Raw genomic sequence first — 16,857 nt, 5'->3', positions numbered from 1 at the left:
ATAGCCGGGCTGTATTCCATCTGCCCTACTCGTCTCCTGTACACCACAACCAGTCAGCTCCAGTCTCCAGGCCACCGCCTCCATTTACTTGTTGATGATCATCATGAGACAAAAATAAACAGCTGGTCATTTCACTAGCAAAAGGCACATGAATTATCTTCAAACCTATAAAAAGTACAAATGCATTTGTCAAATCGACCCATTTCTGACTTTACACCAGTAAACTTCAGAATGGAATAATAGACAGCATCTTTTTTAGAACCTGGTCAAATTTATAAATTAACAACAAATTGTTTGAACAATTAACCATTAATCAGAATGCTTTCTTTCCATTCTCGTTATTTATTGACAACGCTTCTAGTTGATAATTTTTTTTTGTAATCTGTCCATTTCCTTTTTCGACTTATTTCCAAGCTGGTGTGACCTGGGAGGCGGACAGATTTGAAGATATTTTAAAAGCTTCTGCGTATGTTAGAGGGTTAAAGTTCATTTGTCACTGCTTGTGAGGTCATATATCTTTCGTTTCATTTGTGGGGAAAAAAAACTAACAGAAAAATAATCAAAGGCCCAGTTGCACAGTGATTGCTGCTGTGGAATGTTTTTAGCAATGACAGGGGTTGTGCTCCGGAGTGCTCTTCTGACTCGGTTGGCAAACAATGGTCTTCTTGCTCAAGTTGAGCGGAGCTCTGGTTCCCTAACACAACTGGGTTCCCAGTGCAGGTTATTCAGCCACAGCATGTCAGCTTATGCTCAACTCACAGTGCCTCCCCCACAAGCCCTCTTCCAACCTTTAGTTGTTCCCAAAAAACTCCTGCTGGGACCTGGACCTTCTAACATCTCTGCCCGGGTCCAGGAGGCAGGGGGCAAGCAGATAATAGGACACATGCACACTGAAATGTTTCAGGTAAGCTTCTATTTCTGTTTATTTTATACTCCTTTCCGAAAACTATTCATTATTTGAAATTGTGGGAAATTATTTTGTAGACGCATTTTTTTATAAATAGATTAAATGGAGTTATTTGTGAGAAGCAATAGTTTGTAACTAAGGGCAATAGAAACTTTTTCAGTGAACAACAAAATCTTTTTGAGATCAGGGTACATGAAGGATGATGAAAGGAAGAAGATGAAATCTGATGTGTGGGTATTATACATGAGCAAAGAGGACTACAGTAGCATGAGGGAGGAGCTGGCCAAAGTTGACTGGAAAGGGTCCCAAGTGGGAATGAAGGTGGAACAGCAATGGCAAGAATTTCTGGGAATAATTCTGAAGATGCAGGATCTTTTCATTCCAAACATTCAAAACTTATGAAATGATCTAGCAACACTTGGAAGCAACATATATTTATCTTGGGCAATTATATAAAGTACTGAGTGCAACTTTTGTTGTGCAGTGGAACTGAACGTGTCATGTGAGTTTCTGGCAGGCAACACATTCAATTCTACACTGTTTCACAATGTCAGATCTTTGTGCCACTAATTGGTTTAACTACATAGTTTGCGCTGAAGTAGCTAGTTGGTGCAGTAGTTTGTTCTGAGGTGCAGCTCAGGGCCAGTATTGATACAATAGTTTGGGAGCATGAGCAGAGAGACAGAGGGGTGTAAAATGAGGGTAGAAGCAATAGGTAGCAAGGTGAAAAGTAAAAGTGGCAGGCAGACAAATCCAGGGCAAAAATCAAAAAGGGCCACTTTTCAACATAATTGTATAAGGGGTAAGAGTGTTGTAAAAACAAGCCTGAAGGCTTTGTGTCTCAATGCACGGAGCATTTGTAATAAGGTGGATGAGTTGAATGTGCAGATAGTTATTAATGAATATGATATAGTTGGGATTACGGAGACATGGCTCTAGGGTGACCAAGGCTGGGAGCTGAACATCCAGGGATATTCAATATTCAGGAGGGATAGACAGAAAGGAAAAGGAGGTGGGGTAGCGTTGCTGGTTAGAGAGGAAATTAACGCAATAGAAAGGAAGGACATTAGCTTGGAGGATGTGGAATCGATATGGGTAGAGCTGCGAAACACTAAGGGGCAGAAAACGCAAGTGGGAGTTGTGTACAGGCTACCTAACAGTAGTAGTAGAGTTGGGGATGGCATCAAACAGGAAATTAGAAATGCGTGCAACAAAGGTAAAACAGTTATAATGGGTGACTTCAATCTACATATAGATTGGGTGAATCAAATTGGCAGAGGTGCTGAGGAAGAGGATTTCTTGGAATGTATACGGGATAGTTTTCTAAACCAACATGTAGAGGAACCAACGAGAGAGCAGGCTATTCTAGACTGGGTATTGAGTAAAGAGGAAGGGTTAGTTAGCAGTCTCGATGTGCGTGGCCCCTTGGGCAAGAGTGACCATAATATGGTTGAGTTCTCATTTGGATGGAGAGTGACTTAGTTAATTCAGAAACAACGGTTCTGAACTTAAAGAAAGGTAACTTTGAGACGTGAATTGGCCAAGATAGACTGGCAATTGATTCTTAAAGGGTTGACGGTGGATATGCAATGGAAGGCATTTAAAGACCGCATGGATGAACTACAACAATTGTTCATCCCAGTTTGGCAAAAGAATAAATCAGGGAAGGTAGTGCATCCGTGGCTAACAAGGGAGATTAGGGATAGTATCAAAACAAAAGATGAAGCGTACAAATTAGCAAGAAAAAGCAGCCTACCAGAGGACTGGGAGAAATTCAGAGTCCAGCAGAGGAGGACAAAGGGCTTAATTAGGAAAAGGAAAATAGATTATGAGAGAAAACTGGCAGGGAACATAAAAACTGACTGCAAAAGCTTTTATAGATATGTGAAGAGAAAAAGATTAGTTAAAACAAATGTAGGTCCCTTGCAGTCAGAAACAGGTGAATTGATCATGGGGAACAAGGACATGGCAGACCAATTGAATAACTACTTTGGTTCTGTCTTCACTAAGGAAGACATAAATAATCTGCCGGAAATAGCAGGGGACCGGGGGTCAAATGAGATGGAGGAACTGAGTGAAATCCAGGTTAGTCGGGAAGTGGTGTTAGGTAAATTGAATGGATTAAAGGCCGATAAATCCCCAGGGCCAGATAGGCTGCATCCCAGAGTGCTTAAGGAGGTAGCCCCAGAAGTAGTGGATGCATTAGTGATAATTTTTCAAAACTCTTTAGATTCTGGAGTAGTTCCTGAGGATTGGAGGGTAGCTAATGTAACCTCACTTTTCAAAAAGGGAGGGAGAGAGAAAACGGCGAATTACAGACCAGTTAGTCTAACATCGGTAGTGGGGAAAATGCTAGAGTCAGTTATTAAAGATGGGATAGCAGCACATTTGGAAAGTGGTGAAATCATTGGACAAAGTCAGCATGGATTTATGAAAGGTAAATCATGTCTGACGAATCTTATAGAATTTTTCGAGGATGTAACTAGTAGAGTGGATAAGGGAGAACCAGTGGATGTGTTATATCTGGACTTCCAGAAGGCTTTCGACAAGGTCCCACATAAGAGATTAGTATGCAAACTTAAAGCACACGGTATTGTGGGTTCAGTATTGATGTGGATAGAGAACTGGCTGGCAGACAGGAAGCAAAGAGTAGGAATAAACGGGTCCTTTTCAGAATGGCAGGCAGTGACTAGTGGGGTACCGCAAGGCTCAGTGCTGGGACCCCAGCTATTTACAATATATATTAATGATTTGGACGAGGGAATTGAATGCAACATCTCCAAGTTTGCGGATGACACGAAGCTGGGGGGCAGTGTTAGCTGTGAGGAGGATGCTAGGAGGCTACAACGTGACTTGGATAGGTTAGGTGAGTGGGCAAATGCATGGCAGATGCAGTATAATGTGGTTAAATGTGAGGTTATCCACTTTGGTGGCAAGAACAGGAAAGCAGACTATTACCTGAATGGTGGCCGATTAGGAGAAGGGGAGATGCAACGAGACCTGGGTGTCGTGGTACACCAGTCATTGAAAGTAGGCATGCAGGTGCAGCAGGCAGTGAAGAAAGTGAATGGTATGTTGGCATTCATAGCGAGGGGATTTGAGTATAGGAGCAGGGAGGTTCTGTTGCAGTTGTACAGGGGCTTGGTGAGACCACACCTGGAGTATTACGTACAGTTTTGGTCTCCTAATCTGAGGAAAGACATTCTTGCCATAGAGGGAGTACAGAGAAGGTTCACCAGATTGATTCCTGGGATGGCAGGACTTTCATATGAAGAAAGACTGGATAGACTCGGCTTGTACTCGCTGGAATTTAGAAGATTGAGGGGGGATCTTATAGAAACTTACAAAATTCTTAAGGGGTTGGACAGGCTAGATGCAGGAAGATTGTTTCCGATGTTGGGGAAGTCCAGAACAAGGGGTCACAGTTTAAGGATAAGGGGGAAGTCTTTTAGGACCGAGATGAGAACGTTTTTTTTCACACAGAGAGTGGTGAATCTGTGGAATTCTCTGCCACAGAAGGTAGTTGAGGCCAGTTCATTGGCTATATTTAAGAGGGAGTTAGATGTGGCCCTTGTGGCTAAAGGGATCAGGGGGTATGGAGAGAAGGCAGGTACGAGATACTGAGTTGGATGATCAGCCATGATCATATTGAATGGCGGTGCAGGCTCGAAGGGCCGAATGGCCTACTCCTGCACCTATTTTCTATGTTTCTATGTACTGAGGTGGTCGGTCTCAGTTTGTTGCATTGTATTTTACTGAGGTGATCCAAGGCCAATAATCAGGTACAGGATTTGTGGTGAGGTGGTACAGTGCTCAGAGTGTGGTATTAGTTTGGTCGGAGGTGGTGCTGGGCTAGTATTGACACAATTGTTTGTGTTCAATGATCCAGGCTTATAATAATTTGATGCTGTTGTTTGCACAAATAGTCTGTTGCTTCTTTGTTTCATACAGTATGGTTACTTAGCCTTGTAACCATCAGTTACTGTAAATAATGTTTACTAAATTGTGAAACAGACAATGCACCATAGACAAAGAGCTTTTAAGCTGGAGTTTGCTTGCATAATCTTTCCACCATTTCTGCATCAGTTGGAAAATTCAATACTCGGTTTGTAGTCTGCGGACAATATTTACATATGTCTACAATCAGAAGTCTCCAAGTCACAGTCGAGGTTTACTGAAACAGATAAGAGGATGGGTCTTATTATGAAGATCTACAGGACAAAGGTCTTTTTACCAATGTACTCCCAGAGTACAACAACAGCACCTGCCCTGTGTGAAGGTTCACAGAGAGACCTGGAAAATGTAACGATTTCCCACCTCCTGGGAGCCACATCATTGATAATGTAATTTTCCACTGCCTTTGACACACAAACACATCTTTGGCTGACTGAGGAAAATAATATTTAAGATCAAGATCTCAAATCCAGCAATGGCTGCCTCGCCAACAGTTTGTCTCGTCCATTCCTTCTTTGTTGTGTTTATAGTATATGTTAAATGTATGTTTTAATGTTCTTTAGCTTGTTTTATGTGGAGGGTGGGGGGGGGGGTCAGGGGAAACTTTAAAAAAATCTCTTACCTTGATGGGGATGCGATTTTTTTTCCCGTATCATATCTCCGTCCGCACTGTGGCCTAACATCGAGGAGTTGGCAGCCTCTGCTGGAGACCGACTACGGGAGCAACAACCGCTGGAGCTTCGACCGCTCCGATCACGAGAGCTTCGACCGCCCTGATCGCGGAAGCTTCAACCGCTCTGATCGCGGAAGCTTCAACCGCTCTGATCGCGGGAGCTTCAACTGCCCTGATCGCAGGAGCTTCGACCGCCGGCTGCGGGAGCTTCGATCGCCCCGACTGCAGATGGTTTGACTGGACAAACCACAGGAGAATAAAGAGGGAAGAAGATTAGACTTTTATTGCCTTCCATCACAGTGAGGAATGTGGGGAATCATCTGTGGTGGATGTTTATGTTGACATTTATGTAATTGTGTATCTTGTTGCTTTTTTTTAGTATGACTGTATGGTAAATAGAATATTGTGGCGGATCAGGCCACTCCTTGGGTCAGCCCCCTCGTTACGTGACGGACAGGTGTAAGGGGTTAAAAGCCTGACCAGGGGGAGGCGTGGCTGTTACCCTAGGGGAACTACGCTGTGGGCTGAAGCGCAGCCTAATAAAAGAATCTTACTAAAAACTGCCTGGCGTCTTGCCTTTTCTCTGGCCTCCGCCAGGCCACTACATTGGTGACCTCGACGGACATCACACGTAGTGATGTCGAACGTTGATGTGCAACCCGGTCCTGCCGACCTCGATGCCGTCTCCCTCAAACTCCCGACCCTGTGGACCGAAGAGCCTGAGGTCTGGTTCCAGCAGGCAGAGGCACAGTTTGCTGTGCGAGGGGTAACCGTCGACTTGACGAAGTACTTTTATGTCATCGGCGCCCTGGACCAGGCGACAGCAAGGCGAGTAAAGCCTTACCTTAATGACCCCCCCGCGGATGACAAATATAAGGGCCTTAAAGAACTCCTTATCAGGAGGTTCGGCCTCAGCGACGCCGAGAGGGCAACTCGAGTTATGAGCCAGGGGGGGCTCGGGGACCGACGACCGTCGGCCCTTCTGGAGGACATGCTCGCCCTTATGGGCAACCACCCGCCCTGTTTCTTATTCAAGCAGGCCTACCTGCGGCAGCTCCCCGTCGACCTCCGTTCTCAGCTCGCTGAGGACCCCTTCACCGACACGCAGCGGCTGGGCGAGCGCGCTGATCAAATATGGATGTCCCGTCGGGAGGACCTGGAAGCCCTAGCCGTCTTTTCCGCGGCGTCGGAAGGCCAACAGCAAGCTGGGGCCGCCGTCGACCCCGTTTCAGGGCGACCCCCGCGGCGAAATCCGGCTGCCATCGGGCACCCCGGTGCCGGCACGCCCTTCTCGCACGGCCCGCCGACAGTTCAGCCAGACGCCACCAGAGGTCGCTGGTGGTCGGCCCAAGCAGCACCACCTCCAATACCGCTGGAGACCACCGGAGGTCGCTGGTGGGCATCCCAGTCTGCACCACCACCGGACACCAGCAAAGGGGGCTGGTGTTATTATCACCGTCGTTGGGGACCGAACACCAAGCAATGTCGTCTACCCTGTGCCTTTCCGGGAAACGCAAGGGCCGGCCGTCAGTGATCCCTTCGGCGGCCGGCCAGATCCATCGCGTGTTCGCTCGGGATCGCCGCACCAGGGGTCGGTTCCTCGTCGACACTGGAGCAGAGGTGAGCGTCCTACCTCCTTCCACCGCCGATATCCATACGGGCAAACGCGGCCCCCTCCTCACTGCGGCGAACGGTAGCCCCATCAACACTTACGGGGTCTGCCAGCTCGCCCTTAACTTCGGCGACAGCTGGTTCACGTGGCGGTTCATCATTGCCGATGTTTCCCAGCCACTGCTGGGCGCCGACTTCCTGCGGGTGCATTCCATGCTCGTGGATGTCAGGCGGCAGCGCCTGGTGCACTCCAGCACGCTGAGGCCGGTCTCCCCCAACGTCGGACACCTGTCGTCCGTGGATGCGACGTACGCGCGCATCCTGGCGGACTTCCCGGACATTGTGGAAACCCACTTCTCCTCCTCCGCTCCCAAGCACGGGGTGCAACATCACATCCCCACCACCGGGCCACCCGTGCACGCCCGAGCGCGGCGTCTCGCTCCAGACAAGCTCCGTCTAGCTCGAGAGGAGTTTCGTCAGATGGAGTCAATGGGCATCGTGCGCCCCTCCGATAGCCCGTGGGCGTCACCACTCCACTTGGTCCCCAAGGCGGACGGGGGTTGGCGACCGTGCGGGGACTATCGGCGCTTAAATGACGCGACCGTTCCCGACAGGTACCCGGTTCCGCACATCCAGGACTTTAATGCCCACCTGGCCGGAGCATCCGTGTTCTCCAAGGTGGACCTTGTGCGCGGATATAATCAAATCCCGGTCCACCCCGATGACATCCCCAAGACTGCCATCATCACCCCGTTCGGCCTATTCGAGTTCCTACGGATGCCGTTCGGATTGAAGAACGCCGCACAGGCCTTCCAGCGGCTTATGGACTGTGTGTGCCGTGGCCTAGAATTCGTCTTTGTGTACTTGGACGACGTACTCGTGGCCAGCCGCTCGAGGCAGGAGCACTGCACCCACCTCCGCCAGCTGTGTAAACGCCTCAGCGAGTACGGTTTGTCAATTAATACTTCCAAGTGCCGTTTTGGGGTGACGGCCATCGATTTCCTCGGCCATCGGGTGACCCCACAAGGGGTGGTACCTCTTCCGGACAGGGTCGAAGCTGTCCGCCGTTTCCCCCGACCGACCACTGTCAAGGGCCTGCAGGAATTCGCCGGGATGGTCTCGTTCTATCACCGCTTCCTGCCGTCGGTAGCCCGAACTATGCGCCCACTCTTCCACCTCATGGCTGGTCGCCGCAAGGAGGTCGAGTGGGACGACGAAGCAGGAGCGGCCTTTGAGCAGGCTAAGGAGGCCCTGGCCAGGGCCACGATGCTCGTCCATCCTAAGGAGGATGCCCCAACCGCCCTGACCGTGGACGCTTCTGAGGTGGCGGTCGGTGCGGTGCTAGAGCAGCACATCGACGGGTGTTGGCGGCCACTCGCCTTCTTTAGCAGGCACCTCAGCGGGGCCCAACGGCATTACAGCGCGTTCGACCGGGAGCTCCTCGCCCTCTACCGACGCCACTTTCGGTACTTCCTAGAGGGGAGACCCTTCACCGCGTTCACAGACCACAAGCCACTCACCTTTGCGTTCGCCAAGGTTTCGGATCCGTGGTCTGCGCGGCAACAGAGACAATTGGCTTATGTGTCGGAATACACCACCTCAATTCGGTTCGTGGAGGGAAAAAACAACAGGGTGGCCGACGCCCTGTCTAGACCCGCGATCCACGCCGTCCTACAAATGGCCGGGGGGATCGACTATTCCGCCCTAGCAGCCGCTCAGCTGGGGGACGAGGAGATGGCCACCTATCGTACAGCCGTGTCTGGCCTGCAGCTGGAGGACATTGTCTGTGGCCCCGGGGATACAACACTGTTGTGCGACACCTCCACTGGCCTGCCGCGGCCCATCGTCCCTGTCGTCTGGCGTCGCAGGGTATTCGAGGTGCTCCACGGGCTGTCTCACCCCTCCATTCGGGCGACGGTGGCCCTTGTATCCTCCCGTTTCATGTGGCACGGGCGGCGTAAGCAGGTCGCACACTGGGCACGCACCTGCATCCCGTGCCAAACTTCAAAAATCCAGCGACACGTGCATGCGCCTCTGCAAGAATTTCGTGTCCCTCGGCAGCACTTCGACCACATTCATGTGGACATCGTGGGGCCGCTGCCGCCGTCCCGGGGCATGACCCACCTCTTCACTGTGGTAGATCGCTTCACGCGGTGGCCGGAGGCCATTCCGCTGGCAGACACCTCGACGGCCACCTGCGTGCGGGCCTTGGCGGCGCACTGGATCACCCGGTTCGGGGTGCCACTGGACATTACATCCGACCGGGGGCCACAGTTCACTTCGGAACTGTGGTCGGCCATGGCAAGACTCTTGGGTGTCAGCCTACACCACACTACGGCGTACCATCCACAGTCGAACGGGTTGGTGGAACGCTTTCACCGCCAGCTGAAGGCTGCCCTGAAGGCTCGGCTTACGGGCCCAGACTGGGTGGACGCCCTGCCGTGGGTTTTGCTGGGGATCCGCACCGCACCCAAGGAGGACTTGGCCTCCTCCTCCGCCGAGTTGGTGTACGGGGCCCCCTTGACGGTTCCCGGGGAGTTCATCCCACCAGCGCAGGGTCGAGTGGAGCAGCCTTCTGACGCCCTGCAACGTCTTCGGCAGACGGTGGGCAGGCTGGCACCTGTGCCCACGTCATGTCATGGGACCTTCCAGCCACACGTCCCTGCCGCTCTGGAGGACTGCCAGTTTGTGTTCCTGCGCAGGGACGCACACCGATCACTTCTCCAGCGGCCGTAAGAGGGCCCGTTCCGGGTCCTGCAACACGGCTCGGCCACATTCGTTCTGGACATGGGGGGTCGCAGAGAGACTGTTTCGGTCGCACGGCTGAAGCCGGCACACGTGGACATTGATCGGCCGGTGCCGGTTGCGCAGCCCCGCCCGCACGGTCGCCCCCCGTCCAAGCTACCCCCTCCAGTGTCTGCTACGACCCCTCCACCTGTCGGTCAGTCGCCGGTCCCTGCGCCGGTCATGGTGCGCACCTGGGCTGGTCGCCTCGTGCGCCCTCCTGTCCGTTTTGTACCTCCGGTTCTTGGGGGGGGTCCTCTGGCGGATCAGGCCACTCCTTGGGTCAGCCCCCTCGTTACGTGACGGACAGGCGTAAGGGGTTAAAAGCCTGACCAGGGGGAGGCGTGGCTGTTACCCTAGGGGAACTACGCTGTGGGCTGAAGCGCAGCCTAATAAAAGAATCTTACTAAAAACTGCCTGGCGTCTTGCCTTTTCTCTGGCCTCCGCCAGGCCACTACAATATCACTGTACCTTAGTTGGTACACGTGACAATAAAAGACCTTTGAAGCTCATGTTGCACTGGGAAGCAATGCCTCCGCTTTCCTAGATACACCTATCATTCAAAGACATTGCAAAGGACCAATTTGTCTCTGATGAGGAATTAAAACTGCCAGTAGATCAATTGCAACATCCTTCCCTAGGCCAATATCTGAAGCATGTAATTAGCCAGCTCGGTTGAACAAGCCAAATTGTTGAAATGTCTAACACTAGACTAACAAAATAGGCAGCCTGTTTTAATAATAATAATAATAATGTATTTTATTTATATAGCGCTTTTCATATACTCAAAGACGCTTTACAGAGATTTAGAGAACATAGGGAAATTAATAAATAGATAAATAAGTAAATAAATAAACGAACAGAGAAAGGAGACAGAAGGTGAGGTGACCTTCAGTGGTTGAAGGCAGTACTGAACAGGTGAGACTTCAGCGATGTTTTGAATGTGGTGAGTGTGGAGGAGTCTCTAACGTTTTGGGGTAGTGAGTTCCATAGGGTGGGAGCAGCGATGGAGAAAGCCCTGTCCCCCCAGGATCTGAGTTTGGTCCGGATGTGGGGGGATAGGAGATTGGCAGCAGCAGAGCAGAGGGTGCAGGTGGGAGTGTGCCTGTGGAGGAGGTCGGTCAGGTAGGATGGGGCCAGGTTATGGAGGGCTTTGTAGGTTATGAGGAGGATTTTGTACTGGATTCTCTGGGGGATGGGGAGCCAGTGGAGTTTATAAAGGACGGGGGTGATATGGTCACGGATCGGGGTGTGGGTGAGTAGACGGGCAGCGGAGTTTTGAATGTATTGAAGTTTACTGATGATTTTTGAGGGTGCGCCATAGAGGAGGCTGTTGCAGTAGTCCAGACGGGAGGTGATGAAGGCGTGGATGAGGGTTTCTGCAGCTGTGGAGGAGAGGGATGGACGGAGACGGGCAATGTTTTTGAGGTGGAAGAAGGCTGTCTTTGTGATGTGTTTGATGTGTTTGTCGAAGGAGACGGCTTGATCAAAGATGATTCCAAGATTCCGGATGTGAGGTTTTGAGACCTGCCATGGGAAGAAATCAAAGCTAAATAAAAAAATCAAAACTGTGTGCAGAAGCACTACCTGACAAACTAATCACCACCTAACAGATGAGAAAGGGGTCTTATACTACCATGAATGGAACTTTCTGTTTCAATTGAGTTTTTAAAGGTCAGTGCATCAACAGGGGATTGATTCACTTTTTAGTTATAGGTATGGATAAGTGACAGAACTTTGTTAATAAGTGAACATTTTCAGAATTGACATGTAATTGGCAAATGTTTCAACACATTATGTTAGTTAGAAGAATATGGGGATTGCCTATTACTTGGGGGGGGGGAGGAGGAAGGGGGGGCAGGGGAAGAAACAACAGACTGATTGTGGTAGAAGAGCAAAAGATGCAGCAACAAAAGTCAGTAAGTGAACAAATGCTAGTTCTACAAAATTTAGAAGTAATGCAAAATGTATCAGATCCTAGCTTAGTCTTGAAGCACTGTGTACTGTTTGACCTTCATATTTTAAAAAGGGTTTATAGTACTACAGTGAGTGAAAACAAGACCTATAAAGATGGTAACAGAAATGCAAGGTACTACTCATTATGAACAGTAGAACATATCAGGTCTCTTTTACCATGGAGAAAGGAGACTGAGAGATGACCTGATAAAGAAATAAAATTACACACAAAACAGTTGGTCTAGAAATTCTGGAACACCAACATTTGTGCACTGGGTGGAATTACAATTAAAAGACAAAGTATGCGCTATAGATCCAGGAAAAGCACCCAATTAAGAATGCCAAGCCCAAAACATTATCTAACTATCTAACTAAATATACCAACTTACAATAAATAACTCCGTATGCAAAAAGCAGCTACCTACATGTGAACCGATTTCTTAACTCTTCTTGCAAAATATTAACTCCCTCTCTCATCCACTGGAGCCTTCTCTCTCGTCTAGATCTAACCACCTGTAGAGCCTGCACCTTCTTTTTCTCAATAACACCAAACCTGTCCGCACCATATTGATAAATAATGTCTTCCACTTTACCTACCTTGTTTTTCATTGTCCCTTTCAGACTCTAACACCTTTACCAAATCGATATCAACAGTTTCCTATTCCTTCCTTTCACTTGCCCTCGGCCATTTCACTCTAGGGTTCTGCCCACCACTCTCCTCCCTGACTGGCAGCTTAACCTCATAACCACCTACATCCCCCTCTACAGCGCTTGTTCTCTCCTCATCAGTAACAGGGATAATGATATCCTGCGAACTGTGGTTAACACTGCAACCCGTCGCTGGACTTGACTTGACTGACTTCTCAAGAGGTACTGCTCAACGTGATTTCCCTGCACTCCCTTTAACAAACACTTCTTCTTTCCCTGATGTATTCTGAGGCCCTTTGCTGTTCTCACTTTCTGCCAACCACAAGAACAGACCTACAGACGTGGAGCTTCTTTCCCTCTACCACTGAACGCTGTCCTTCATTGACGCGCTAATCCTATTCGTAGTCTTTTCCATTCCGTAGTCTTTAGCCGGGTGATCTACCTGTGAGTTATCTTCCGTCCCTGCTCTCGCAGTATCTTTTATTTGTCATAGCTTTTTAGGGGTGCAGTGAGACTGTTTACAAGTGTGTGGGAAAGAACTGCAGATGCTGGTTTAAACTGGTTGACACAAAATCCTGGTGTAACTCAGCGGGACAAGCAGCATCTCTGGAGAGAGGGAATGCGTGACGCTTCGGATCAAGACCCTTCTTCCAGGGTCTCGACCCGAAACATCACCCATTCCTTCTCTCCACAGATGGTGCCTGAGTTACTCCAGCATTTTGTGTCCATCTTCATTTTAAACCAGCATCTGCAGTTCCTTCCTACACATTGAATTATGTGGTCTGTATTGCTGCTAAATTGTGTGTAATTCTATGTAAAAGAGGAACAGAAGAACATTGATTACAACATGAGCATTATCCATTTGGGACGCCAGCATTTACTCTTTATATCTGCTAATAATTCTAATCCATAACCCTCTAAACTCCTGTGCTGTATCCACCTATCCAATCTAAACTTGAATATTGACACTATTTCGTCGCCAACCACAAACCTTGCAATTGAGTTCTGGGTAAATTAATTTTACCCGGTCTAATTCCTGCACGTATAATCGTTTCCAAGTCCTCATTCCAGGAATGGCAGAACTTCTTGTTCCTTTTAAGGATATTTTCATATTTTACATTGTCTGATTTTAAACATTTCAATTGTATTTTAAAAAGAATGTCAGTTACGTTTATTTTCCAAAGTTCTACTGTCCTTGTGGTGTGAATCACTCTTTCCTTCTCTTGATGCAGATCATGGATGAGATCAAGGCTGGATTACAATACGCCTTTCAAACAAAGAACAACCTGACTCTGGCAATCAGTGGCTCTGGACACGCAGCCATGGAAGCAGCCTTGGTTAATGTGGTGGAGCCGGGAGATGTAGTGCTAATCGCAATTCATGGCGTGTGGGGTGAAAGGGCAGCAGATATTGCTGAGAGAATTGGTACAATTTCTTTACTCTATGATAACCACGACATAATGTATGCATCCAACTTTAATAATTTCTATTTCAAGAAAAACATTCCAGCACCTACACGTTATTCTTACTTTTAAACAACTAATATACATATATTCTTTCTTCCTTTCTGGGACTTCTTAAGATGGGTAATGTCTGATTCCAAAGGCAAATGGCAGATGTCTTCCAGTTACAAAGCTGATATATTATCAGGGTTTTTAATTTTGAAGGAAAAAACCCAGTGGGTGAAATAAATAATAGGTTATGTTATGTAGGTAAATGATGTGACAATGTTTCATTTGGAATCTACTTTCTATTGTGGGGGAAGGATGAGACAGCCCCCGTTTTATATAAGTAAATGGCAGTTTTATCACTCATCTCAGGAGAATCCTCTCTATGCAGTGAATGTAATTGAACACAAGAATCAGTATTAGGCCAACTGGTCCCTCGAGCCTACCACACCTTTCAATATGATTTTGCCTGGTCTACTCAGGTCCCAACTTCTCTTCTGTGCTAGATGGATCAATGGAGGTGAAAACAATGGAAATATTTTGGAAATATGTCAATAGGGAAATGGACAAAGTTTTGGCTTCCCTGGATGGATAAATGAAGATGGATTGAAATGCTCTCCAATCTTGCAGTTAGAAATTTGGGTTAAGAGATTGCAGTTGGAGTTTAATCCGGACGTGAGGTGATGCATTTTGGGAGGTTAAATGCAGGAGGAATGTGTAACATGCCTGCACTGAACGTGAAAATCTAATCCCATCTGTCTGTATACGGTCTGTATCCCTTCATTTCTTACCTGCATTAACATGGAAAGGGGTCAGGAGGTGCAAGTCCATAGTTCCCTGAAAGTTGCAACCTGTGGATGTTCATGTCATAGGAACAGAATTAAGCCATTCGGCCCATCGAGTCTACTCCGCCATTCAATCATGCTAATCGATCTTTCCCTCTCAAACCCATTCTCCTACCTTCTCCCCGTAACCTTTTGCCTTCCTTACTATCGATTCAATTTGCAAATGACATTTTTGGCAAGCCTGCACCAACACTCCCAAGTTGCTTCACACTCTGATTTCGGAATCCTCTCCCTATTTAGAAATGAGTCTACGCCTTTATTCCTATTATCAAAGTGCATGACCCAAGACTTTGCTATGCTGCAAAGAAGGTGTGTGCCATGTTTGCCTTTATTGGTCGGGGCATTGAGTATAAACGTTTGCAAGTCATTTTGCGGCTGTACAAAACTTTGATTGGGCCACATTCTAGTGTAGTGTGCAGTTATGTTGTACACTTTAGGAAGAATGTGAAGACTTTGGAGAGGGTGCAGAAGAGGCTTAGTGGATGTTGCCTGGATTCGAGTATTATTATAAATAGAAATTGGACATACTTGGATTACTATCGCTGAAGCTGTTAAAAGTAATAAAATTATGAAAGCCATTGATAGGATTGATAGTAAAAGACTTTGTTTCCCAGAGGAAAAAAATAACTAAGGACATAGGTTTAAGGAGAGAGGGGAAAGTTTAAAGATTTGAGAGGAAAATGTACTTTTTCACAGAGTGATAGGTGTCTGGAATGAGGTCCCAGAGAAGGTGGTGTAAGCAGATACGATAGGAATGTCTGAGGCATTTAGATAGATACGTGCAGGTAGGGAGTAGAGGGAGACAGACCATGTGCAGGCAGATGGGATTAGTTTAGATTGGCCTCATGGTTGGTTCAGAAATATTGAGCCAATGGGCCTGTTCCTTTAGACTATAAAGGCATTGGATCGGAATTAGGCCATTCGGCACATCGAGTCTATTCAGCCATTCGATCATGGCTGATCTATTTTTCCCTCCACTCCATTCTTTTGCATTCGCTCCGTAACCTTCGATGTCCTTACTAATCGAAAACTTATCAATCTCCTCCTTAAAAATACCCAATGATGTCCTCCACAGCCATCAGTGGCAACCAATTCCACAGATTCACCACCCTCTGACCAAAGAAATTCCTCATTCTAAAGGTATGTCATATTCTGAGGCTGTGCCAGATGCAGGGAGGTTCATGTGCTGCACATTTCTCCATTCTATGTTCTAATTTTCCGATGCCCCTCTGGATTGATGCACTTGATAAATCCGAGATCAGATAGCCATCAGATTACAGATATTGCAGTTATATGGGGACACAATGTTCTGCTGCAATTTCATATGTTATTTTGCTCATGCTTATCTCATTGTACACATCGAACTACTCAAGTGCTGCCAAACGCAATGCACATTCAAGTTTCAATCATATGACATAAACCTCTATTCCCTGATTCTTTTGTTTATTTGATACTTTCATTCTTTCTACCTTCATCACACTTACTATATTTCATTCATTATGAATTTTATTTTCCCATTGTCAGTAAGTAACTCTCTGATTCAGAAAGCTCTTGGGTTCAAGGGCCCCTCCACAGACTCCAGCACAAAGGCAATGGTAAACTCCAGAGCAGTTGCGAAGGGAGTGCAGTCCAGGGGAGTGTGAACTGATGCCTCTGCTGTTCTCTCAGGTGGAGGGAAAAGATACAATGGCATTATTTTGCAAAAGATGCACCTAATACCATGGCCAATGTTCATCCTCTTACCAACAATACAAAGTTATTTTGAACATATAGTAAAAGTCAGGCTGTGTGCCTTCACCAGTAACCACTGATCATCATTTGGACTTCCATAATGTAGTTTACTTCAACAGGAACTTACCATTCAGCATTAACACCATCCCTTGCAGCCAGGCCCCTCATAGCAGCAGCTCAATGGGATAGTGGAGCAGTGAAAGGACCAGGAAAAGACTGATGAAAGATTGGGTTTTGTCCAAACTGTAAACCTGTCAAAAGCAATATTTCCAACAATGGACATATCAAAAAGTGAACAAA

At 47.6% G+C, this 16,857-nt stretch overlaps 1 protein-coding gene across 2 annotated transcripts in view; it reads left to right on the top strand.

The window, feature by feature from the left end:
* Nucleotides 1-204: 204 nt before the first annotated feature.
* Nucleotides 205-16,857, top strand: part of agxta (alanine--glyoxylate and serine--pyruvate aminotransferase a) — a 29,524-nt gene continuing 12,871 nt past the window's right edge. Inside the window, exons 1-2 of one of the 2 annotated variants that reach the window (XM_078410670.1) lie at nucleotides 205-904; nucleotides 13,766-13,958. In XM_078410670.1, the coding sequence (XP_078266796.1) occupies nucleotides 596-904; nucleotides 13,766-13,958 (502 nt within the window). In that variant the 5' untranslated portion in view covers nucleotides 205-595. Of the gene's footprint in view, nucleotides 905-11,456; nucleotides 11,604-13,765; nucleotides 13,959-16,857 lie in introns of those variants that run through there. The other variant, XM_078410671.1, reaches the window with a different exon arrangement.

Source organism: Rhinoraja longicauda, chromosome 13, assembly GCF_053455715.1.
Source record: "Rhinoraja longicauda isolate Sanriku21f chromosome 13, sRhiLon1.1, whole genome shotgun sequence".
Taxonomy (NCBI): Eukaryota; Metazoa; Chordata; class Chondrichthyes; order Rajiformes; family Arhynchobatidae; genus Rhinoraja; species Rhinoraja longicauda.
The sequence above is the reverse complement of the archived record's forward strand: the minus strand, read 5'-3'. Positions and strand labels throughout refer to the sequence as shown.